This window comes from Macrotis lagotis, chromosome 8, assembly GCF_037893015.1.
Source record: "Macrotis lagotis isolate mMagLag1 chromosome 8, bilby.v1.9.chrom.fasta, whole genome shotgun sequence".
NCBI classification, from domain to species: domain Eukaryota; kingdom Metazoa; phylum Chordata; class Mammalia; order Peramelemorphia; family Peramelidae; genus Macrotis; species Macrotis lagotis.
In genome coordinates this window covers 44609032-44635694 of record NC_133665.1, presented here as the reverse complement: position 1 = coordinate 44635694, position 26663 = coordinate 44609032, and the positions used below count along the sequence as shown (strand labels likewise).

The window sequence follows — 26663 nt, the reverse complement described above, 5'->3', positions numbered from 1 at the left end:
GCCAGTAAATAGACAGGTAAGCTGGGAGAGAATCAAACTCATACACCAAATATTGATTTTAAAGTGTTGATGACATTTCATTTTGATTCGTTGGTTGATTCACTCCAGTTTCTCATGTTGTCCGTGAGAAAATACTTTTGCTCAGCTTTTTTGCAGCAGCTTTTACATCCTTGTTCCTCAGACTATAAATGATGGGATTCAGCATGGGAATAACCACAGCATAGAAGAGAGCAATCAGCTCATCAGTTGCATGGGAGTCTTTGGACTTGGGCTTCATATACATGAAGAGAATGGTCCCATAAAACATAGTCACCACAGTTAGATGAGCTGAACAGGTGGAAAAGGCTTTTTTCCTTCCCTCTGCAGAATTGATCCTCAGAATTGCAAAAAGAATGAAGGCATAGGAGATGATTATTAGCAATACTGGAATAACAAGGAAGATGACATTTGATATCACCATAATGATTACATTGAGGGAGATATCTGTACATGCTAGTTTTAACACAGCCAGGATCTCACATGTGAGATAATCAATGACATTGTTCCCACAAAAGGGTAAATGTAGAGCTGGAATTATTTGCACCAGTGAATTTATCACACCTGTCATCCATGAACTAGCTGCCATCCATCCACAAAGCTCCTTGTTCATGATGATAGGGTATCTCAATGGCCTACAAATTGCCACATATCGGTCATATGACATCACAGTGAGAAGCACACACTCTGTAGAACCCAATGCAAGAGAGAAGAACATTTGTGTTCCACATCCCACAAAGGAAATGAATTTTTCATCTGAAAGGAAATTCACAAGTATCAGTGGAACAGAAGAAGATGTGTAGCAGATGTCCAGGAAGGAGAGGTTACTTAGGAAGAAATACATTGGAGTATGGAGGTGAGAGTCCAGACTGATGATTATAATGAGGAAAGTGTTGCCCAGCAAGATTATAATATACATGATAAGAGACAAAAGAGAAAAAACAAAGTAAAAGATGGGATAAGCAGCCAGACCACGAAGAATAAACATGGTCACAAATGTCTGGTTTTGATTTTCCATTTATTCTTTCTTCTACCTGCAATATTTTATATTAGAATTCAAAATAAAAGTTTTATCTAACTAAAATGAGTGAAAATGTAATCTGTCCTTTTCCAAATTAAATTTCTGGAATAGGATCATATTTTTCAAATTTATGCTCCTTTTTCAAAATTTGACCGTAGACTTCTCTCTTCCATATACCATGCTCAGAAACAAACCTCCATGAATCTTGTTTTATTAGCAAACCTCCTCCACAAAAAAATTTGAGGCTCAATCAACTACATTTTTTCCATCAACCATTTCTGGATACTTTTTTGTTCCTGGAGTGGCAGATTGAGTTTTCTCTTTGCTAGATAGTTGAATAGCTCATAACTTCATAGGTCTAGAGCTGGAAGGAATCTCAGAAGCAATACATTTCAAATTCTTTGTAGATGAGAAAACTGAGGTCCAGGGAAGTCATATGGCTTTCTTAAGTTTGCACAGGTAGTCAGTAGCACAGGTGGTGTTTGAATCTTGTTTGTCTCATCCCAGAGCCAGGTCTCTTTCCATTGATCAATATTTTTGAAGGAAATATAGACAGAAATGGAAAAGAAAAAAGATATTTAATGAATAAGTACTCTTAAGTACAAAAACTTTCAGGAAAATTTCTAGTTTACTAAATATGCAAAAAAATTGTATAATGAGAACTCTTATATGATGAAAACATAATTCAATTTTATTCTAAGAGATAATTGATCATATAAAAAGAGTGCTGAGTAATTCTGGGTTCAAATCTTGACTTTGATATTCTCTAGCTTTGGGACCCTAGGCATAATACTTAATCTCTATTTTTCCTTATGTACTAATGAATCATGAGACACAGGACTTGAACTTGAGGATATTTATATTGTTTGGGACAGAAGTGACCTTAGTACTGCAGGAAGGTTCATCTCAATTCTATGACTAGTTTAGTCTATGAATTATTGAGTCATGAATATATTCCAAGTTGCATTATTAGAAGGGAATTCCATGTTCACCAAAATCAGCTTTTTCCTCCCTTCTATTTTATGTTTCAAAATATAAATTCAGAAGCTTTCATGCAAATAGGACTTACTTAGATTGAAATTTAATACCCATATTTCTTCTTTATTTCTAGTACTGTATATATTTGATATAAGGCTTCTCAAAGGGAAGGAGAGAGAGAGAGAGAGAGAGAGAGAGAGAGAGAGAGAGAGAGAGAGAGAGAGAGAGAGAGAAAACAGAAGAGAGAAGTACAAGAATTAGAAAGCTTTGTCTTTATGTCTTTTTTCAATCCTTCTACTCCAGTACTGTTATGCTAAAATGGGCTAAATTGAGATTCTGTGGCCTTTCTTTATCTTACTGTGGAGAAAATCCAATCTATGGACTATTTTGTCTTTCTTGAGAGAAAAACTGTAACATTTTTCTCAGGATGAGGTGTAAAAATCAGCCCAAAAGAAAATGGTTTCATGAGAATGAACATTTGGTGTCTGGGAACTTTCTAGAGATATTCTTCTTAATTATATGAACTCCTAGACCCTGGATAATGAATATTTTCTTACTTGTGTCATCTGCCTGATCCTTTCAGTAGCATTTGCTAATATTAAAGTCAAACTCTCGCTATAATTATGTTAGACTCCATATAGAGAGCTTTATCCTGCTGGTGTGATGGTAGCATTACAGATTAATATTAATTTATTAGTATTTTGTCTACAATGAACACCTTTGCAGTTTTACTCATCTTTGTCTTGACCTCAATGTACTCTTCTGTAAATTGGGAAGATGGACTGGATCTTAACTATTTTTATATGTTATCTGTCTCTTTGGCAATTTAGTGAAACCTATGAACCTTCTCAGAGAAAATTTTAAAGTCATAAAATAAAATGAGGTTTTAAAAAATTTTTTAATTTTAGTCATAAAATAAAATGGGGTTAAAAGAACAAATTATATTTAAAAAGAAGACATTTTTTCCCCATAGAAGCTTTTACCCTCACCTCCAACAATATATACCCTTGTACTTTTTCTATCTGTGAATTCAAGAACTCCTAGACTACTTGATTTTTAAGATCCCTCTTGGTTCTAAAAAGACTGGATAGTTTTTACAGCTTCAACACTGAAGAGGCAGGATGGAGAATTCCTAACGCTGTATGCCTGGAGAGTCCTGTTTAATATAGTGCTAATTATATTTCTGTCTGGTACATTGTAGCCAGTTAATGAATGTTATTTGCCTGACATTTCCTACAATAACTTGTTTTAAGTGTACAGAAATAATTGTCTACATCATTTGCCCCAAATCTTAAATTGCTAGTATTCATTATAAGCTTTGGAGGGGAAGTCTTTTCAGGTATATGATTTCTTCTGTTTCTCTTTGACTACATTTTTATATCTTCATTTTGTTCATTTCCCAGCTTGTCTTGATAACTTCCTCCTTAAGTTTTCCTTCTTTAGAGTGGTTATGACTAAATGTATCATGGTTTACTTGCTATTTACTTTCTCCATATATACTAAAGGTAGATAATTCAAGTATTTATTTTACACCTGAAATTTCATTGTCAGGGACCTCCTGTTGTAGAAACCATCTTTAACCATATTTAAGATTAATTTCTACTTTGCAATTATAACCTTAAAACTACCTGAGACCCTGAGAGGTTAAGTGATCTGCCCAGGTTACATAGCTTATTTGTGTCAGAAGGATACTTGAACTTCGGTGTTCCTGACCCTAAGTTTGGTTATACATCCATTTCACCATGCTTCCCAACATTCTATATATTTTTGCAGCTGATGTACTCAATATTAAAATAAGTTAAATGATTTGTGGATGGTCATACCATTAGTAAGTGATTAATTGATAAATTAACAATTTGAATCTAATCTTCATGTCCAATATTCTTTCCACAACTTTTTGTCTTAAGAATAACAGATTCTTCTTGAAGGGATATGACTTTTTCAGATATAATTTGTGACTTTTAGGACTTTTAATACCTAGTTTAGAAGTTGGTCTTTTTACTAATCTAGATATGATAATGGATATTAGGGTCCAGAATTCTTAACTAGAACTCTTGCTACAACATTGTTATCATGTGTCTTGCATCTTGCCATGATTAAGCTCATCTGCCTGTTAGAGGTTCCTATTCCCGTTCTCTCAGTCCGCAGTAATTTTACCACCCTTTCTGCTTTGAGACATTTAAAGTCTTTATAATGTCTGATTTTCAACTCTCATGCAGTTTCCTTCCCTTAATACTTCACATTCACTACATCCATTCCAATTCTTGAGAGCATCATTTGGGTGTTGAGGTAAGTGAGAAAATGAAGTTGCAAAAGACCTGTGTGCCCAGTTCTGCTCAGGAATTGGCAGTATTTCTGTGAAACTCTAGTGTGCTTTGTTATTGTTGTTCAATCATTTCATTTGTTTTAGTCACATTCACCATTTTACTTTATTTTTTGGGCAGAAATACTGGAGTTGTTTGTCATTTCCTTCTCTAGTTCATTTTACAAAAAAGGAAACTGAAGCAAACAGAATTAAGTTACTTGCCCAGAGTCACATAGTGTCTAATGTCCAATGGTTGTATTTGAACTCAGGTCTTTCTGACTCCTGGTCTGGTAAACTATCTATTGTGCCACCTAGCTGCCCTTACATTACAAATAGATAAAGTGGACCCCGTTTTCTCCCTTCAAACTCATATTTTTCTTCACAAAAAAGTGATAATCTCTCCCTCATCAAGGAAATAGCAAGAGGTTGTGTATGCAACCATTTTTAACTTCCAACAAACAGTTGCAAATATAACAGTATTTTCATATTCATAATGAAATACTCACCAATTTGTAGTTAGGGTAAAGATTATTTTCTATTTGCACCATTAACAAGGGTGAAGGAAATTTATTAGATTTGGAATTAAATGATCAGAGGTTGGATGTCAACTTATTTTGTGATCTTCTGTGGACCTCAGTTTTCTTACCTGCAAAACTATCTACATAAAATCCATAATCTTTTAAAGGTTTAAATGCTATGAGTCAATATTAATTGAAAGATCAATGATATCTTCTAAAATTATTTTGAGGAATGTCAAAAATATCATCACAGCACAGGGGTAAAGTGAGATATTTGGAAAGCTCAACAATATCTAGCCTGTAATAGGTATGATATAAATGATCATTGTTGTTGCTATTATTAACGTAATTAACTTATTTTCTATTTGTTCTTTTAAAAATATTTATTTGGTATTTTATTTTCTTCTGGTTTCATGTAAAATCAATTTTAACATTCCTTTTAAACTCTGAGGTCCAAATTCTCTCTACTCCTCTTTCCTTTCTTCCCCTCCCATTGAGAAAATAAGCAATTTCATATAGGTTATAAATGTGTAGTTATGCAAAACATTGAATAATGGTCATGTTGTGAAAGAAAACATAGACCCCCCCTCAAAAAAAACTCTAGAAAAATTAAGTTATTGTTCAATTGTTCAAAGTTGTTGTTCAATCTGTATTCAGATACCACCAGTTCTTTCTTTGGGAATGGATAGCATTCTTTATCATAAGTCTTTCAGAGCTGTCTTGGGCCATAGTATTGCTGATTAAGTGAAATTGCATGTATCCTGTTGTCTGCTGCTGCTCGAACAGTCTGGTTAGGGATGATTGATATAGGCATGGCATCCTTGCATACTAATAATTGCTAAGAAGTTGCAATCTGACACAGAAAATTCATAAATTCCTTCTGGATCAGATTTCAGCTTTATTCCTCCATTTATACTGTGTTTCTGATTTCCTTTTCCTATGGTTTTGCTCTTGTTGTGTGTTTTGTCATCCCCCTCTCCTTTGTTCCCTCTCTCTCTCTGAAGAACCCTTCCAGTATAGGCTTTAACCATTCCCATAAAGTCCTTTCCAACTAGGAAATTCTAGTATCAAGCTGAGAGTTTAGCTTTAGAGTATCATATATCAAGTCTTGCTTAGGATTGAGTGATTGGAAGGCCTATAATCATTACAACAATTTACCTGTAACAGAGGTGGTTGTTTCACTTCCTGGGCTTATCAGATGGTAGATGACTTTTCATTGTTTCAAGAAATTTATTTCTTCCTGATTTAGAAAGTTCCTATGATTGATTTCCAAATGGTCAGTCAATGAACAGCTATGAAAATCAATTTCCAAGCCTTATTGACATAGTAGATAAAACGATTATCTATGAAGGAAGGGATGCACTTCTTCTAGATGTATATATATATTTATCAGAGGCTGGATATTAAGTTTCTGTCATTCTGTCAGAGAATAGAAAAAGAAAAGAAAACTTACTTCTATTTGTTAGGAGTTTGTTCCATTTATTTTTCAATGATTTCAGCCCAAATCTCTGAACCCCAAGTAGAGGCCTGACACAATTTAAAAAGAGGCAGCCATAGACTTTGGTTTTTTAACTTTTAGCTTCCTCTTAGGGGACATCTTTTGTCCCTGAAGCAATTTAAAGTTCTGACATGGAAATGTGCCAGAGTTCAAAGCTTTCTGAAACTTAAGGAATAATGCCCTAAAGGTCTAATTATATAGAACTTATTATACTATTGCCTTTCAAACAAATATATTGGTAAGGGTGCATTTTGGTTCCTGATCCTTATAAAACCAATCATTAATTGCATTCCAAGAACACTGACTACACAGCTACTCTGTGGTTTGACTATACATCTACCATTGTAGGTTTTGAGGTGGTTATGGGTCACAATAACTTTAAGATTAAACAAGACATTGCCCCTTTGAAGCATCAAAGGCTTTTATTAAACAGTAGTGGCTAAATATTTCTTATAATTAAAAAAATCTTCTGTATATTTTCTTATGATTCTTTCCTTCTTGCCCCAATTATTCAGTTCTTGTTGGCATATTTCTTTGAGATAGAGTCATCTTTTACTTTCTGCTATAGTGTAAGAGAGTACTAAGCTTGATACCATCTCTCCCCCCTCTACTCTCATTTGGCTTAGTGGTTTATAAGTGTTTAAATATGGGGAAGAGAATAACTATTTATATTGATTCTACCACGTTTCATATGCTGTGCTAAATGCTAAATATTATCTCATCTGAAACTTTTAACAATCACATGGGGAAGGCATGTTATTATTTGCATTTTAGAATTGAGAAAACTCTGTCAAAATGATGTTAATTGACTTGCCTAGTGTCACAAACTAGTAAGTGAGGCTTTAAACTCACAATGATGAGTTTTCCTGTTTCCAATCCCAGAGCTCTAGGCACTGCATCACCTAGAATCTTACTAGCATAGATTTTCCTGAGAGTAGCAAAGTCCACAAAATCACTGGGAAGTGAAATTTGGTTTATATGACTGGAAACAAAGGGCATTAGAAGAAGGGATGTATGCTTATAATTGACCAAACAAATATTATTAATGTAAAAATGGTAAAACGATATCATAAGCTATGACAAAAACTTCATCTTCTATGAAACTGCAGGTGAGTGAGTCAATCAAAAAACTCGCTCAATGGCTTATATATGCAAGACGCTGAGATTAGGACCAGAGATTCAAAGAAAAGCAACAATAACATTTGCCCTCAAGGAGCTCACATTCCAATGAGTGGGACTAACATGAAAGTAACTAGTTACATTCAAGTTATATACAGGCAGACTTAGAGGGAAATGCATTAGCAATTAGTGGGGATCTGGAAAGGCCTCCTGCAGAAGAAGGGATCTGAAGTGTCTTAAAGTGAGATATGAATTGTCTTAAGGAGACTAGAGAAACCAATAGACAGAGGTCAGGAGGAAAAACATTTCCAGCATAGGGAATAATCATTGTTAAGGCAGAGAAAGTTTAATGTAAAATGGAGCACTAATGCAAAAATATTTCCATATTAGTCATGTTGTGAATTAAAATGTAGACCAATACAATCCAAGAAAAATAAAGTTAAAGAAAAACATATGTTGCATCCTGCATTCAGACTCCATCATTCTTTCTCCTAAGTTCTTTGGAATTATCTCAAATCACTATATTACTGAGTATAGCCAAGTCATTCATAGTTGGTCATTATACAATATTGCTGTTATACATTATTCTAGTGAGTACTTCACAACAATTCATATAAGTCTTATCTGATTTTTCTAAAAGCATCCTGCTTGTCCTTTCTTATGGCAAAATAGTATTCCATCACAATGACATATACTGCAACTTGTTCCTCCATTCCCCAACTGATGGGTATTCCCTTGACTTTCAATTATTAGCCTCCTCAGAAAAAGTAGCTATAAATGTTTTTGTTCTTACAAGTTCTTTTCCTTTTTCAGTGACTTCTTTGGGATACAAAGTAGTATTTCTGGGTTAATGAATTTGCCCTGTTTTGTAATCCTTTGGGCATAATTTTAAATTACTGTCCAGAATGGTTGAATCAATTTCCAACTCAACCAACAGTACTTTAGTGTCACAATTTTCCCAGTTCCCTCCAACATTTGTCATTTTCCTTTCTGTCTTATTAACCCTTTTGATAGATATGAAGGTATACCTCAGAGTTGTCTTAATTAGCATTTCTCTAATTCATAGTGACCTAGAGCATTTTTTCAATTGACAGTAGTTTTGATTTCTTTGCTTGAAAAGTGCCTGTTCATATCCTTTGACCATTTGTCAATTGCGAATGCCTTGGATTCTTATAAATGTGACTCAGTACTCTATATATTTGAGAACTGAGGCCTTATTAGATGAACTTGCTGTAACAATTTTCACAGCTATGGATTACTGCGTATTTCTCTCTAGTCTGCTTTCCTCCTATTTATCCTACTCTCTTTCTGTCTTCTTTTACCCTTTTCCTCCTGAAAATTGTTTTCCTTCTGGACACTACTTCCTCTTCATGCCCCCTTTATCATATCACCTTCCCTTACTATTTCCCTATTGGCTAATTTAGATTTTTTTATTCCCAACTGAGTGGTGTATGTTATTCTTTCTTTGAACCAATTCTGATGAGAGTAAGGTTGCCTGCCAATTCCATATCTTCCCCTTCCCTGTAGAAACTCTTTCACATCCCCTCTATGTTGGATAATTTACCTCATTTCACTTCTTCTTCTCCAAGTACACCTCTCTTTCTTACCCCTTAATTTTAATTTTTAACATATCATCCCATTATAGGCAACTCACACTTGCTCTCTTTGTCTGTTTAACTGCCCTAATAATAATTATATTTTTAGCAGTTACCTGTATCATCTTTCCATGTCAGGATACAAGTAGTTTAGTCTTATTAAAACCATTATGATTTCTCTTTCTTATTTACCTTTTTCATGCTTCTTTTGTCTTGTATTTGAAAGCCAAATTTTTTTACTCAATTCTGATGCTTTCAACAGGAATGTTTAAATGTTTTCTTTTTTCATTAAACATTTATTCTTCCCTGAGGTATACTCAGTTATGCTGGTTAGGTCATTCATTTTTGGTTGAAATCCTAACTCTGTTTCCATTCAGAATATCATATTTCTAACTTTTTGATTTTTTTTAACATAGAGATTGCTAAATCTTGTGCTATACTAGCTATGGCTCCATGATATTAAAAATTTTTCTTTCTGATTCCTTAAAATATTTGGACCTGGGGTCTCTGCAATTTGACTATAATATTCCTGGAAGTTTTCATTTTGTGTTCTTTTTTAGGAAGTGATCAATGTATTCTTTTAATTTTTATTTTACCCTCTGGTTCTAGACTGTCAGGGCAGTTTTCCCTGATAATTTCTTGAAAGATGATAACTAGGTTCTTTCTTTGATTATGGCTTTCAGATATCGCAATAATTCCCAAATCATTTCTCCTCACTCTATTTTCAGTTCAGTTGTTTTCCCAATGAGATAATTTACATTTCTTCTATTTTTCCAAACTTCAAATTTTGTTTTATTATTTCTTGAAGTCTCATGGAAGCATCAACTTCTATTTGCTTAATTACAATTCTTAAGGAATCATTTTCTTCAATGAGATTTTTTACCACCTTTTTTCATTTTCTAGTCCTGCTTTTTTTTTAGGTTTTTGCAAGGCAAATGGGGTTAAAGTGGCTTGCCCAAGGCAACACAGCCAGTCCTGCTTTCTAAGGAGTTCTTTTAGATATTAGTAAATTTTTGCACATCTTTTTTTTTTACTTGGCCAATTTTACTTTTAAAGGAGTTATCTTCAATGAATTTTTGTCACTTCCTTCACCATTTGACTTATCTTATTATTTGTTTTCTTTTATTAGATTTTTCTTCCTTCTTTACCAAATTATTGGTTATTTTTCATGATTTTTTTCTGTATAACTCTCATTTCTTTTCCAGTTTTTCCTTTTGTCCTCTTATTTGGTTTTTTGAAATCCTTTTTCCATCTCTGTTAGGAATTCTTTTTTAAGCCTGAGATCAATTCACACTTTTGTTTGAGGCTTTGGATATAGTTGTTTTGACTTTGCTGTCTTCTTTTGAATTTGTGTTTTGATCTTTCCTGTCACCACAATAACTTTTTACAGTAACATTCTTTTTTGTCCATCCTAATTTTTTCAAATTTTTACTTTTAACTTTATATTAAAATTGTGCTATTTTTTTTGTTTTGTTTGGGTTTTTGCAAGGCAATGGAGTTGCCCAAGGTCACACAGCTAGATAATTATCATGTGTCTAAGGTTAGATTTGAGCTCAGGTCCTCCTGACTCTAGTGCCAGTAGTCTGAAAAGTTGTACTATTCTTCCAGATCAAGGGAACGCTATCCCAAGCTTCAGGTAAATTGGGAAGCTACTTTCAGAGCTAGTTCTCTGAGTCTGTCAGTATTAAGTTCTTTTAAGTAACTATTATCTATAGAGAGTTGTCACTGCTCACCTAATCTGTACTCTTATCTGTGAATGACCATAAGCATTCTTTTCTGCCATGAAAGTATGGCCAGAGTTCATGCTTCCCTTTGTCTATATGCTTAGTGAGCTAGTACTCCTTTTTACTCTAGGATTGTGATCATGAACTGTATTGTGATGCACCAGTGCCACCATTGAGTCTCTTGTAATCTTTTGATCAATTGTCTGTCCCCCCACCATCTATTGGTTGAGAGTTCCAAACGATGTTGCAGTAAATTCAGTAGCCTCCAATGCATGCTGGTGGCTTGATGGAGCATGACTCATACTGGACTGTACTCCATTACCCCTTTAGTGAGATAGTTTTTTCCACTGACCTTCTAAGTTGTCTTGAGCTAAAAATATTTCATCCTTTTGTTGGTTCTGACAATCTAGAAATAATTTTGATATGTCATTTAAAATTTTGATATGTCATTTTTTTTAAGGAGAATTTGGGAGAACTCAGGCAAGTCTCTACTTTTACTCTGCCATCCTGGCTCTGACTCAGTATCAATTTATATTCAAAACTCTTTCAAGAAAAGGAATAAGCATGATATACTTCCTATTTAAAACAAAGATCTAGCATCATTTTATTTAAAAAAAGTTCCTAAAGATCTTACCAATAAGATCAGGGGTAAATCAAAGGCATGCATTGTCACAATTGAATAATATAATTGCATAAATGCTTTGTATATCAGGAAGTAAATAATAAATAAATAAATAAATAAAATAGGAAAATGAGAAAATATATATAGGCAAAAAGAAAGGGATAACTTTTGCAAATGATAATATTAATTGACAATTTTTATAAAGTAGTAAAATATAAAATAAATTCACAAAAGTTTCAGCTTTTCTTTTTTTAATTGTATAAATTCAGGTGAAAGAGATAGAAAAAAATCCCTACTCAAATTCACTATTAAATGAATAAAATATTTAATAGACCACATGAATAAAGTATGAAACACTTCACAATATTTAAAATATTTAGGAATATATCTACCAAGACCGACTCAATAGTCATAGAAATCTACTTTCAAAATACTCTTTGCAGAATAAAGACAGGTTTAAGTTAATAAATAACATTTGCTTATATGTAGTTCTAAGTCAATATTATAAAAATTACAGTACTATCTAAATTAATTTATTCAGTGCTCTACCAATCAAACTGTTAAAAAGAACTTTATGGAGATAAAAAAGAGTAATGAGATTATTATGGTGGAGCAGAAGTAAAGATTCTTTTTTGCAATAAAGAAATGATTAGGGACTTCTGACCAAGATGGTGGAGAGAATCCATGCACTGTGCTAAGGTTTCCTGGCTTTCCCTCAGAACTAATAAGAATCATGACTCTTAACAGAGATTCAATTGACAAAACCCAGAAAAAGAAGCTAGAAGAAGAACATCTCCCAACAAGGTTTGTCTCAGGAGAGCATGGATGAGACAGGGAAGAGAGTAGAGGATCAGTCCAGGGCTGGAGGGGGAGTTGCAGCACAGAGAGTTGCAAAGTGTGACTGGACATGGACCTACTCTGCTCAGCTGATCTGGAGGATCAGGGCTGCAGGCTCCATAATTTCAGTGGAGTTCTCTTCCCAGATCAAACACAGTAACATTTTCCACCCCTCCTCCCCCCAGGCTCAGGTGTGGGCAGCAGAGCTCTCTAAATTGAATAAGGAGAGTAACTGCCTATTAACTTGCTAGCTCCAGGGCCCAACTCACATGGTTCAAGGATAACAGTATCCAGCTGAGCCCCCTTCCTCCTCCCAGACCCCAGGTCTAGGAAGTGGGCCTCAAATCAAGGTCATAGACACTCCAGAGAAAGCAACCAGCATCCCCTACTGGCAGGCCCACTTGAAGTTACTAAACCCAGTGAGCAAAGCCTTTAGGAATTTTAACATGAAAGGTCTGTGAATCAGCCCCTCTCCCAACACAGATCTTAGGAAAATGAAGAAAAGGCAGCTGAAAGGGGGAGGGGTCCATAGAAAATTACCTTGAAGGCAAAGATCTTAACTGAGAGAGATCTAGAACTTCTGAGGAGAATATGAATTGGTCTCCAGCCCAGAAAGACTTCCTGGAAGAAATCAGGAAGGAGTTTAAAAAATCAACTGGAAAAATTGGGAAAAGAAACTCAAGAGAAAATGAACACTTTGCAAGAGAAAATTAACATCTCACAACAAGGAAATAATTCTCTCAAATTCACAATTGGGCAAATGCAAAATTCCTTCAAAAATAGAATTGACAGGGGCAGCTAGGTGGTGCAGTGGATAGAGCAACAGCCCTGGAGTCAGGAGTACCTGAGTTCCAATCCGGCCTCAGACACTTAATAATTACCTAGCTGTGTGGCCTTGGGCAAGTCACTTAACCCCATTTGCCTTGCAAAACTTAAAAAAAATAGAATTGACCAATTGGAAAAGGAGTTGCAAAAGGTAAATGAAGAAAATTCTTCTCTAACAAAAAAGAATGGAATCTGTAGAAACTAATGACTTCATGAGACAACAAGAATCTGTTAAACAAAACCAAAAACATCAGAAACAGAGAAGAAAATATAAAATACCTCATTGGCAAAACCACTGACCTTGAGAATAGATCCAGAGGAGGCAACTTAAGAATTACTGGGCTTCTTGAAAACATTGAGGATTTAAAAAAAAGCCTGACTCAATATTACAGAATTTAGTTATGGAAAATTGCCCTGATACCATGGGACCAGAGGGCAAAATAGTTTTTGAAAGAATACATTGATACCTTCCTGAAAGGGATCCCCAAATTAAAACACCAAGGAATACTATGGTCAAATTCCAGAACTATCTGATAAAAGAGAAAATCCTGCAAGCAGCCAGAAAGAAAACAATTTAGATACCAGGGAGCCATAATAAGGATTACACAGGACCTGGCTGCATCATCATTAAGGGATTGAAGGATCTGGAATGTGATATTCTAAAGAGCAAGGGAACTTGGAATACAGCCAAGAATTCACTATCTGACAAAACTGATCCTTCTCTTCCAGGGGAAAAAAATGGACATTTAATGAAATAGGAGACTTCCAACTTTTCCTGATGAAAAGACCAGAGCTAAATAGAGAATCTGGACTTCAAACAGGAGATTCAAGAGAGACATGAAAAGGTTAAAAAAAAGGGGGTAAGGAAAAAAAAACTGCTATCTAATAAGATGAAGCTGGTTATATGCCTCAACTCTCCCAGGAGAAAGATTCTCATAACTCTCAAGAATTGTAACTTTATTAGAGAGAATATACTTAGCTAGAAGTAATGGATACTCATGACTTATCCGTGATTCTGATAGAATGATTTAAAAACAATATCTACTTTAAAGGGAGTGCAGTAAAAGAGATGGAAGTGTGGAGGAGATTAAGTGGGATAAGTCATATTACATAAAGATATGTACATAAAATAGGTAGAAAGGACCTATTTCAATAAAGGGGAAGAAGGAAGGAGTTGAGAACTGCCTGAATCTTATTGTCATCAGATTTGGTTCAAAGTTAGCATACACATACTCAATTAAGTTAAGAAACTTACCTTTCAGCTAAGAAGTGATTAGTGAGAATCTTCAAAATGAATATGTAAATGAAATAGAATGTATTGAACAGGTCTTACCTGACTAAAACACTTTCCTTTCTTTTTTTGAGAGGGTTGTTAAATTATGAATGTAATTTACCAAAAATTTGGCAAAATATTTGACAAAAACACTCTTGTTACTTTTGTGGAGAAGTTGGAAAAATCCAGGTCAGATGATAAGATGATAATACTGCTAGATGTATTCATTGTTGACCAAATAATTAGAGTTAGAATTATTATTGATGGTTAAATGTCAGTTTGGTAAAGGGTTTCTCAAGAAACTGTTCTTATCCTGTACTGCTTGATATTTTCATCAATGAAATAGGTAAAGGCATAGATAGCAGATAACACAAAGCTTGGAACCAAAATCCAAAAAGAACTACTCTAAATTGGTTCAAATTTAATAAGAGGAAACATTAGGGGTAAAGGAAACTAAGGTGCTTAAGGTACAACTAAGGTAAAATGGATAGACTTTACAGATGAAAGATGGATTCTTGGTCAGATAGTTTTTGGAAAAGATCTGAGACTAAATGTACTTCAAGTTCACTATATGTCAGCAATGGCTTAAAGGGCATAAATGTTAGTGAGATTTTGGGTTACTTGAATGCCAAGAGTCAGTAGGTTTTGTCTCTTTGCAATTTGCTCTGATTGAATCACTTTTGGAATATTTTTTTAATTCAAAATCCAAATTGTAGGAAGGAGATGGATAACCTTGAAAATACAAAGAAGGGCAACCAGAGAATAAAGACACTTTCTTTTATGCCATATGAGAATAAATTGAAGGAAGTTTTTATCCTGGAAATGATTAGATGGGTAGAAATATGATAATTTTGAGCAGTTAGAAGATCTTCACATGAAAGAGATATTAGACTTGTTTTCTTTGGCTTCAGAAATCAGAACTAGGATCAATGGTTTGAATTTGCAATAAGAGGTGAATTTAGATATAATATCAAAAAAGTTCCTAATAATTAGTAATATGCATGAATATGATAGACTCTCTTGTGTGGTTATGAGTTCCCTCACATTGAAGGACTATATAACTTCTTGCTGTATATCACTTCTTGGGGAAACATATTGCCTTTGAGGTTGCAATCAACACTGAAGTTGTATAATTCTGATAAAATGTTTAACATGTTTAATAAGAACATAAAATATTCCATCACATATGTAACTTTTGAGTTCTGAGTAACTTCATCTAACAAGACATCAAACATAGACAAGTGCTTATCAAAGGCCCCTAACAGTATAATAGGAAAATTTCTATTATGTACAAATGGAAAGGCAGTTCCCCAGTTACAGTTTTCTACATATTCCAGCATGTCTATGGAATTGTGCTGATTTTAATGGACCTTGAAATACTTCTCAGTTAAATCCACATCCATTCAAGAAAAAAAGTCAAGCTAGTAACAACATGGGAAAAATATAGTGGTTGAAAAATGCATTTTTCCAGTTTATACTATACAGTGGAACAGATCACCTTTTTGTAGTTCATCAATACATAAACTAAAAAACTTGGGTAGACATGATCAATGGATAATGAACTGGACCCAGAAATGACTAGGAGAATTTTAAGGATTTTAAGATGTCATTCTGAGAAATTGAACATAGGTTTCACAAGATTTTCAAATGGTTCATGATTTTAAAAAGTTTTAAGTTCCTCTACTGAAATTTCACATTTCTCTCTATAGTGGGTGACATCTCATAAGAATTCAGACTTTAGATTGCCATTTTTATTGATAGGGAAAAATGAGGACCTGTTATAGATTAGAGAAATTTCCATCATGAGAAAATTTCACCTCAATCTTTTCCTAATTTCCTAATAAATAGAAAGTACTTAATATATGTAATAAATTCCTTAGAAAAAATGATTTACATGACTGGATATGTTGTATATTGAAATGGAATAACGGATGGATTTTGTACTAATTAATCTCTGAGACTATTTCAGTTCTATTGTTCTTTCAATAAAGGATATTTGTTTAATCCTTAACTACTCCAATACATTGTTCAAATGAACTTGATATACAATTAATTTTTCTTCTGACCATTGTTGGATGAGCTGAAGTTTCTCTGCTTATTTATATCTTACTCTGATGAAGAACTGGTGAAACATTATACAGAAAGCATTATGAAAAGGGAAATTAAAAAAAAGGAAATCATTACCACAGATTCTTTGATTATTCTCATTTCCTTTATTGTCAGTGATTCTAGAGCTGGAATATTGTGCTACAAATTGAGTGGCCTTGCATATAGTGGCATATAGAATTATTGAGATTATATCATTAAAATTTGCTTTGATTGGGGTAGCTAGGTGGTGCAGTGGATAGAGCACCAGCCCTGGAGTCAGGAGGACCTGAGTTCAAATCTGCTCTCAGACACTACCCAGCTGTATGACCTTGGGCAAGTCACTTAATCCCTTCCAAAAACCAAAAAAAATTGCCTTGAACAAATAAGATCTGGAATGTAGTATTAAGTCTTGGCCATTATATTTTGAAAAGAATAGGTTGATACATTATGGACTGTACAAAAGAAAGTGATCAGAAGGATGAAGGATATTGAGGTCAAGTAAAATGAAAATAAATTGAATACAATGGGAATATTTAGCCTTAATTAAGGAAGATATGGAGGGAACCTAACTGTATTCTAGTATTTCAAGGGATTGTCATGTAGAAGAGAATTTATATTAGGTAAACTTTTTTGAGAGTAAGGACTATATTTTCATACTTTTTTTTGCATCTTCAATGCTTAGCACAGTGTCTAGTGCATAGTAATTGATAAATAATGTTAATAATAATAAATATTGTTAATTACTAAGTCTTTAGGCCTAGAATATAGAATTAGGAGCAAGCAATAGAATTGCAAAAAGAAGATAAATTTCTTCACATTGTTATTTTCTTAAATATATATAGAATTAGAGCTTTGTTTCAATGGTAAGATGGGTTGATTTGGTAGGCAGCGGGTTTTTCTCCCTGAAGGTTGTGAAGTACAGGCTGAAAAACTCTTTGACACATGGTGGATTGAATTCTTGGTATAATATGAGATGGACTAGTTGCCTCTGAAATTTTTGATAATTCTGAATTTAAACTTACTATATTACAAACTCCTGGAGAACATAATGATTTTCTTTTCCTAAAACTTTACACATTGGCCATACTTAACTCAATATATAAATGCAATCTACATATTTTTTGACATAGAATCTTGATATTTTAACAACTGTTTAATAAAATCTATGAAGTTAAAGTTTAAGTAGTTGGAAGCAACAAATGGAAATTACAGTGGTGATTTCCTAGCCAACAACAAATTATGAGCAATATGTGCTGGTTGATATGTGCAACAATTTAACAAAATATATTGTCAAGTCTATGCTTCAAAAATATTTATTATGTATGAAAACAGATGATCTGTGAGATTTTTTTCAGTCACTCTTATCCTACTGATATCAAGGATAGTGGTGTTGGGTTTGAATAAAGAGGGCAAGGTTCCTCCACACAAAGGAAGTCAACTGTCAGTCTCATTTTCACATTTCTCTTAAATACCAATTTCTGATTAGAACTTTCTTCACACCCTCTTTTACTTCCTTGTTTCTCAGACTGTAGATAATAGGGTTTAGCATTGGAGTGATCACCCAGTAAGAGAGTCCAAAGAGTTCATCAAAAAGTTTAGTGTCCTTGGATTTGGGCTTCATGTACATGAAAAGAGCAGACCCATAGAACAAGATCACCACAGTCAGGTGGGCTGAACAAGTGGAAAAGGCTTTTTTCCTCCCTTCAGTAGAATTAATTCTCAGGATGGTGGAGAGAATAAAGACATAAGAGAAGAAAATAAGTAACAAAGGGGTGATTAAGAGAATAATGCTTGCAATTATCATAATAAATACATTCAGGGAGATGTCTACACAGATCAGTTTGAAAACAGCAAGAATTTCACAGGTAAGGTGATCAATAATATTCTCACATAAAGGCATTCTCAAGGCAAGCACAGATTGTATCAGAGAGTTCAGAAATCCTAGTATCCAGGGCCATGTAGCCATCTGCACACAGAGTCCCTTGTTCATGATGATGGTATATCTTAGGGGATTGCAGATGGCTACATACCTGTCAAAAGCCATTACTGCCAATAGTAGACACTCTGTAGACCCAAGTCCAAGGGAAATAACCAACTGCAGAGCACATCCAATGAAAGTTATGGATTTTCTTTTAGATGTAAAATTAACTAGCATTTGAGGGATTGAGGAGGATGTGTAGCAAATATCCAGAAAGGAGAGGTTCCCAAGAAAAAAATACATAGGGGTGTGGAGGTGGGGATCCAGGATGCTGATGATAATGATGATACTATTTCCCAATAGAATCACTAAATACATCAACAGGCAGAGCACATAAAGAAGCATTTGAAGGCCTGGGTAATCAGAAAGTCCCACCAGAAAAAACTCTGTCACAACTGTGTAATTCCCCTTTTCCATGTTATGGTACTTAGGTCACCTAAAAGATTTAGGGAAAGAGATAGGTTATGTGAGTTGCAATGATAAGTATTGGTCACTTAGATTTGTTTTTTTAAATTTTTCTTTTTATTCCTTATAATATTTGAATATTTTACTATTTTCACCAATAAGCTAAAGCTATTCACATAGACACAAAACTACAAAATAAAAGAAAATTAGAAAAATGGAAATGCAATATCATGATTGAAGTTAAGGAACAGTGAGGCACAAAGTTCCAAGCACAATCAATTTAGTGATAAAGCTAGCAATTAGCATTAAATGAGGTCTGTTTGTTCCTCAGTAAACCAAAACACCACAAAATGAGATGAACTAGTCTTCTCATATTTTTTTGTGGGAATCACTGAACAAAAACAGGGTGCAATCACAGATGGAGTAATAATATTGGTTACAAAGTTAGAAACATCAGAGGCAGAAAACCTATATGATTAGTGAGATATTTGAATCTACAAACAACCATTCTTTCCATCTGCTTTATAGAATTCATCTACTTGTAGTGGAACAGAGACTTCCTTTACATGGAGTGATTCAGAGAAACTAAACTTCTGAAGCTAAGGGATAGTATATTTCCACCAATTATCTAAGGAGAGTCAGTGGTATGGAGTTAACAAGTTTTCTTCAATTGAAAGTGACTTATAGGGACAGCTAGGTGGGGTAGTGGATAAAGCACCGGCTCTGGAGTCAGGAGTACCTGGGTTCAAATCCGGTCTCAGACACTTAATAATTACCTAGCTGTGCAGCCTTGGGCAAGCCACTTAACCCCGTTTGCCTTGCAAAAAAAAAAAACCCTTAAAAAAAGATATTTACTTGATTCTAAGAATATAAAAATGAAAGAAGGTATATTTTGATTTGGTATAATTCATAATCTAATTTGTTTGGTGGTGATGCTTGGGATAAGACAGATGAATTGATAAATAACTATGCCCTTTTAATGTGTCATGGATACCCTAGATGTTCTGGTGAGGTCTATGGACCTTTAATTATAACAAATAAAAGAAAAATGTCAATTATATGGAAAAGTTATCAAAATATCAAAAAAATTGACAAACCTCTGGGTAAGAAGTTCTGATATAGAGTATACTACATTAATAACCACAAAGTAGTGGCTCTGACAAAGTACTAAAAGAAATTTGAGGAAATCATCACTTTAAGTTTGGAGGTTGGGCAAGGGGAAATTAAAGATGAATTCTTAGAGTTGCACCAAAATTCTTGAAGAAGGAAGGCATTTTGATTGGCAGAAATAAACAGAATAAATCCATACCATAATGTGGGAACAGAGTGAATAAAAGCAGGACTTGGTAAAAACAGAGGATGGTAAGTATTCCACATTAGCAGAAATGGAAAGTATGGGAAAGAAATGAGTGAGACTAGGCTGGTTCGGTAAGTTGGAACCATATTGTAGAGTACTTTGCATGTCAGTAAAAAAGAGTTAAAACTTTATTTGATAGGTAATGGGCACTCAATAAAAGTTTCTAAGTTGGGAATCTATAGAATCAAAGCAATGCAATAGGAAAAAGTTTTTTTTTTTGGGGGGGGCAGCACTTTGAGGTATAGATGTGAGAAAGGAGAGTAGAGTCAGAGAGTGCTGATTAAAGGCAAGAAGTCCTAGAGGAAATGGAGATGGGATAAAGAACACAGGTGGAGGATTTAGTCTAAGGAATGAGAAGACATTTCATCCTTTGAGAACATATTGAGGAAGTAAGACATAAGGAAAAATTAAGAAGCTATTGCAATAGTCTAAGGCAGAAGTGGTAAGAATCAAAATCAGGGTAGTAGTTGTATTGTAGAAAAGTGAATGGATATAAGAGATTATATAGAGCTCAAACAGACAGTACTCAGAAAGTAATGTGTGTGAGAGAAGATTCATAACTCATTGGTAACTTTCAGATTACTGATAATTGGGAGAGGTGACAGGTACATCAATAGGAATAAATGAAGGTGGACAGAATTTTCTTTGGAGGGAGAATGAGTTAAGTTTTGGGATATTGAAAGGTGCTGGCATAATGTTTTAGATTGGGCAAGTGAGTATAGGGAGAGAGGAATGTTTAGAATAGATGGGAGTTAGGAATAGAGACAAGGAATCACTGACATAAAAGAATTAGTTATAGTAAAAGAGTAAATGACAGTAAATGACCAGAACAGAAAGTGTAGAAAGGAGATAGAAAAACCATGGAAACTTTATTTAAGGTATAGATAGATAAAGGTTGAAGAACCAGAAGAGAATGTGGTTGAAGACAGAAATGGAGAACTATGAATACAATATCATCAAAGCTAATGGAGCAAAGAGTATATGGTGTTGATCTACAATGTCAAATGCTTCAAAAAAAAATAAAGGATATGACAAGTTAAAGGTTATTTGATTTGGCATTAGGCTGAACATCAATTACTTCAATTATCTCAAAGCAGGGGTTGTCATCATCATCATCATCATCATCATCATCATCATCATCATTATTATTGTTGCTCTCATGGACCCTTTTTGTGAAGCTTATGGAGTTCTGTGGCAGGTAGGTGGCACAGTGAATAGAGTGCCAGGTCCGAAGGCAGGAAGATTTATCTCTGTGAGTTCAAATCTGGTCTCAGACACTTACTAGCTTTGTGTCTCTGGGCAAGTCATTTAACCCAATATACTTCAGTTCCTCACTTGTAAAATGAGTTGGAGAAAGAAATTTCGAACAAATCTTGTACCTTTATCAAGAAACCTCAAATGGAGTCATAGATAATCAGACACAATTGAAAACTATTGAGTGACAACAAATGGATTTTTTCTCACAATAATGTTTTTAAATAGATAAAATAAAGAACAAGTTTACAAAAGAAACCAATTGTAAAATATATATTTAAAAAACCAGAGCTGAAATTTATTTATGGATTCTATGGGGATTTGTGGACTCTAGATTAAGAACTGACTTTAGGGAAAGCAATTGTAGTGAAGTTGTGGGGAAAGAGTATGTTCTTGAGAAATGAAGAAGAGTATTTCAGATTGTTTTTAGAAGTTTTGATAATTCAGAGGGATAAAACAGTAGGTTAATGATATGGCAAGGAAAGTTTTTCTTTGTAAAGCATTTACGTGGAGTTTTTTTTTGAAAATAAAGAGGATAGAATGCATACAGAGTGAGATACTGAAGATGCATAAGAGAAAGGGTGATGATTGAGGGAGAGAGATCCTAGAGGAAATGAAATCAATACTATAGATAGAGGAGTTGATCTTAGGAATGGGTGAAAAACTGAAATTATACAATTATACAGGCAAAGTATGGTACACTCTATTTTCAATAAATTGCTTTAATATCTAGTCATATTTGATCTGCAAAAATACTACTGAAGGAGGCATGGGTTGGTGTTATTATTTTAAATGTGAGAAAATACAATTTAGAAGGATGTTGTGCCTCCCTAAAGCCATCTCAGTCTCTAGTTCAAAATTTGATCTTCATCTTTCTTTGTTCTTTTCTTGGAATGAGTGTTATCATTGAGATTCTGTTACCATCTTCTCCTAGTTCCCTTTTCAAATACTTGCTCTGTCAGTGAATTCCAATTTATTTTTTCCCCTTTTCACTGGATCCTTCTCATCTCCAAACATGGATAGGTCCCCTCTTTCATATAGGAAAGACATTACTCGGCTTTCTAACTCTCTCAATCAACTGTACCACTTATCTTTTTCTCCTTTACCATTCATCTTACTCCTTTTATTTGCAATAAATTCTTCTTGTTCTTCATAAAACATACATTGTTCATGTCCTTTGATTAGATACCTATTCCAGATATGTCTAATTTCTATATTCTTATAGCATTTTAGTACATTTCTGATCTGCCTTCAATTAAATATGCTAATGCTACCCCTTCCAAAACTAAACAAAAACAAAATAAAAAAATCACATCACTGCTTTTGATCAGTTCCTTTTTAATCTTATAATATATTCTGCCCATTTTCTTTGGAAGCAAGATGATTTACAACTTTATATTCTTCTGTAAAATGGGGCAACAATTAGCATCTGTTTCACAAATGCTTTGTTCACTGCAAACCTTTAAGCATGACATAAATGCTAGCTAGCTATCACAATGATTGCTATACTTATGTCACCAATTATATTGTTTCTGCATATTTTCTGTTTCTTTTTGACCTAGATCATTTCCTTAAACTTGTTTGAGAAGCAAGAATTAAGGCTCAAAGAATATTTTTTTCCTGAAGCATTGTTATATGGCATCTGATTTAGAAAATTCTTCCATTCTGTAATAGTGAACCACAGAATGATAAAATGTTAGAACTCATAGAAATTATAGAATACAGTGCACCGACTACAATAACAACAGAGACCTTACAGTATAGTACAGTTAAAGGATTGGAGGGAACATAAAATATAAAATACAAATAAAAAATTGAACAATATTAAATGTTAGAACTAGAAGAGGTCAAAAACATAGAACATAAAATTTCACTGGTAAAAGGCTCCTTAGAACACAGATTATAGATGGTAGAATTGAAATGTGATTAGCATATAGAATATCAGAGCAGGAAGGAACCTTAGAACACAGAATTTAAAGCTTCAGGAGAAGGCACTTTAGTTCGATTGTTCAAATAACTGATTAAATTGATGAGAAACTGAGACCCAAAGAAAATCTAAGGCTTAGTCAATGCCAGTGGTGTAATTTAAAAAGAGTGATTTGATATCTATTCACCCATGAATTAGAGAGAAATAAGAGATTTCAAATTAATAGATTTTTCCTGATACTGAAAAAAATTCTTCATGTCTCCCTATGTGTGCTTTATATTTTCTTTGCTTAGAGTTTAGATAACTTTCATATTAGAATTTTTCAAATTATCCAACCTCTCTTTCATTCCCATTCCTATCAATATTTCTATCCTAATTTAACTTCCATTTTTAGTTCATACTATCATGATCCTTATTTACCTTTTAGCTTGAAAGAGTCTTCATCGTCTCCATTCACGTCGTCATTTACTTACTGTTTTTCAGGTTCGTGATCAAATTAAAAACCACTTTAACATTTCAAAAACGCTATAGTATTTTTAGACATCATTAAACACACAGATACATAATCTGTGAGTGTCTAACATTTCCTAGACATTTATGTGATATTATACTGAATAAGCTTCAATTGCTTCAATAAAACTTTTCTTTTAAATTTTTTTCCTGTGGGATATTGTCAAACAAACACTGCATTTCTACAATTAAGCAACATGGCTAAACTATTGCCAGAGTCAAGAACATTTTTCAACTTTTGCTCTTAAATGCTTTTATTAACTTGCGTGGAGAGACATAACTGCATTTCTAGTTCTTCCTTACATGCCTACTCTAGCTTTCATGTGGCCCCTGGAAAATTTCAAAGGCTCAACTAATGGATCTGTGTGCTAATTTGTCCCTCCTCCAGCCTCCTTCCCTGTTTTTAGGGACTCTATAATCCCTGAAGTAATTTAAAGTTGTAGGAAGGAAATGTGTGGGACTTAACTTTTACAAGGTTTAGGAAAGATATCTTAATGACTTGGTTATATTAAGCTTATTAGGCTTATATGTCTAACCTTTCCACCTATATTCTTGTTGTCATCTTTTTTTAAATCATCCCTCCCTCTAATCCTTGTATCATCAAATATTATAATTCATTTTCAACCCACTATTTCAACTTGTTCTTTTGCCTTTTTTTAAAAATATTCACATCTCTTGTATCCTATAGGAAACTTCCTTTTAATAATACCACTTTTTCAAGCTATTATTATTATTATTATTTTCTCTTTTACTCCCTCAATGTCTATATCACTATTTAAGTCTGTTAGTTAAATGCCTGTGAATCCTTTCCTCACAAATAACATTTCCATTTCCTATTTCCTTGTGTTTGAATTGCCAAACTCCCATGCCTAAAATGTATATTTTTCTCATTTGCCCCCGGGATTCCTTTCCCCCTTCAAAATTCAGCTTAAACACTATATTATATATGATTCTATTCTTTATTTCCCCTCTAACTTCTAGAGTACTGTATTAACTAGATTGCATCTGTATAAGATTTGTGCATTCATTTGGATCATCTTAAGGTATTGATTAGGCTAGTGTGTGGCACTGATAAATATGTGAGGCCTGACTCACCTCTGAGGACAGAAAGAGAGTCAAGGCTCATGCTTACCTGAATAAGAAGGATAAAAAGACCCAAGGAACAATCCCTAGCCTGAGAACTCTTTTCTACAGGCTCCAATAGGGTCATTGAAGTAAGCTACATCATCACCTTCAGACAAGTATACCATATGTTTGTGGTTTCTGCATGATGATTCAAGTTAGGATTCAAACTTCTATGAAAATTAACTTGAAAATTTTTAGAGAAATGTCCAACTCTCTAGTCAAGAATTGTATCTTTAGTCACTCTTCTCTTTATAACATTTCTGACATTTGCAAACAATCCTTTATTTCTTTTTATTAGTGTAATGATCATTTTCTTCTCTATATTGCTAGATTTTCTCCAATATTCTTTAATTTCCTAATTTCTAAACAAAGACCTTGTGACAATAGTATAGGGTCTTAATGATGGAGGTCATTTCTCCTTTTGGGTGCACTATTAATCATGTGAAATTAAACTCAGTGGCATATTGTCAGATCATATATTTTCCTCTTACCTTATGATACATATAGATGTCTGAAATCTGACATCTTGTGGTTCTATTCATGATAGTTCAGATTATCATAAAAATCAGTTCTACATTACTCATTTTGTGAGAATGGAAGAATAAGCATATACTATTGAGAAAAGAAACAATAAGATACTGGTAGATTTCACCTCAACAAAAGGAAACTTTCTCACAATTAGAGGTGTTCAAAAATAGAATGCTTCATAGGATACTGCATTTCCTGGAGGCGTTTAATCAGGGTTTTGATTCATATTTATTGGGACTTTTGTAGAAAAGATTTGTAATTGTTTTTTGCAAGGTAATAGAATTAAGTGACTTGCCCAAGGTCACACAGCTAAGTAATTATTAAGTGTCTGAGTCAGGATTTGAATTCAGGTCTTTCTGACTCCAAGGCTAGTGGAAATTCACTGTGCCACTTAGCTGCCTGAAGATTTGTAATTTGTAATTTGGGCAAAGCTCGGGCTCTCTCTTTTTCCAGACTTTTGCTGAACTTGGCAACTGGCCTGCCAAGATTAATTAACAATTTACTTAGCTTTTCTTTAATCTCTTCTTAACTTTAACACTTTCTTTTGTGTTGTAACTTCCTTGAATAAATCTCTAATTTTCTTTTTATACCTGCATTCCTGGGTCAACTAAGTGATTCATCGTGGGAAAGTCCCAAACACATGGTAACAGTTTTACATGAAATATATTTATATTGAATGGAATATACTGTTGTAACTACTGAGCTAGTATCATGTACTTTTGAAAGTTGTAATTAGTCCAAGATGGACCATAGGACTGGAAAAGGACAAATGTTTCTAATCTCAAAAAAAGAGATTAAAATGGAAACTGCAAACTATAGGTAAGAGTTTAATTTTTATTCTTTATAAAAACCTATAAAAGTTATGAAAGAGATGGTCAAAGAATAGTTAGAGAAGGAAGTGATGATTATGAGACAATATATATTTTTAAAAATAATAGCAAAAATATTTATCTTTTATTTTATTTTAAAAACATTTTATTTATTTTTTTCAACTACATGAAAATACATTTAGTCTTTACCAATCACTTCTTTTTTTGCAAAATTTGGAGTTTTACAATTTTTTTCTCCCTCCTTCTCCATTCCTTCCTCCTCCCCCTGACAGAAAGCAATCATATACAGGCTCTAACCATACTAAACATT

General features: G+C 33.8%; 2 protein-coding genes across 2 annotated transcripts; both read right to left on the bottom strand.

The window, feature by feature from the left end:
• Positions 1–112: 112 nt before the first annotated feature.
• Positions 113–1054, bottom strand: LOC141494783 (olfactory receptor 13D1-like). The gene has a single exon (XM_074195979.1). It carries the CDS (start codon positions 1052–1054, stop codon positions 113–115), a length of 942 nt encoding a protein of 313 aa, XP_074052080.1.
• Positions 1055–17892: 16838 nt separating this feature from the next.
• On the bottom strand, positions 17893–18834 carry LOC141494782 (olfactory receptor 13D1-like). Its single transcript, XM_074195978.1, has one exon. It carries the CDS (start codon positions 18832–18834, stop codon positions 17893–17895), a length of 942 nt encoding a protein of 313 aa, XP_074052079.1.
• Positions 18835–26663: the final 7829 nt, after the last annotated feature.

What these genes read in the sequence shown, in the direction of transcription:
- LOC141494783 (XM_074195979.1), bottom strand. Translation starts at nt 1,054, where the DNA reads ATGGAAAATCAAAACCAGACATTTGTGACCATGTTTATTCTTCGTGGT.
- LOC141494782 (XM_074195978.1), bottom strand. Translation starts at nt 18,834, where the DNA reads ATGGAAAAGGGGAATTACACAGTTGTGACAGAGTTTTTTCTGGTGGGA.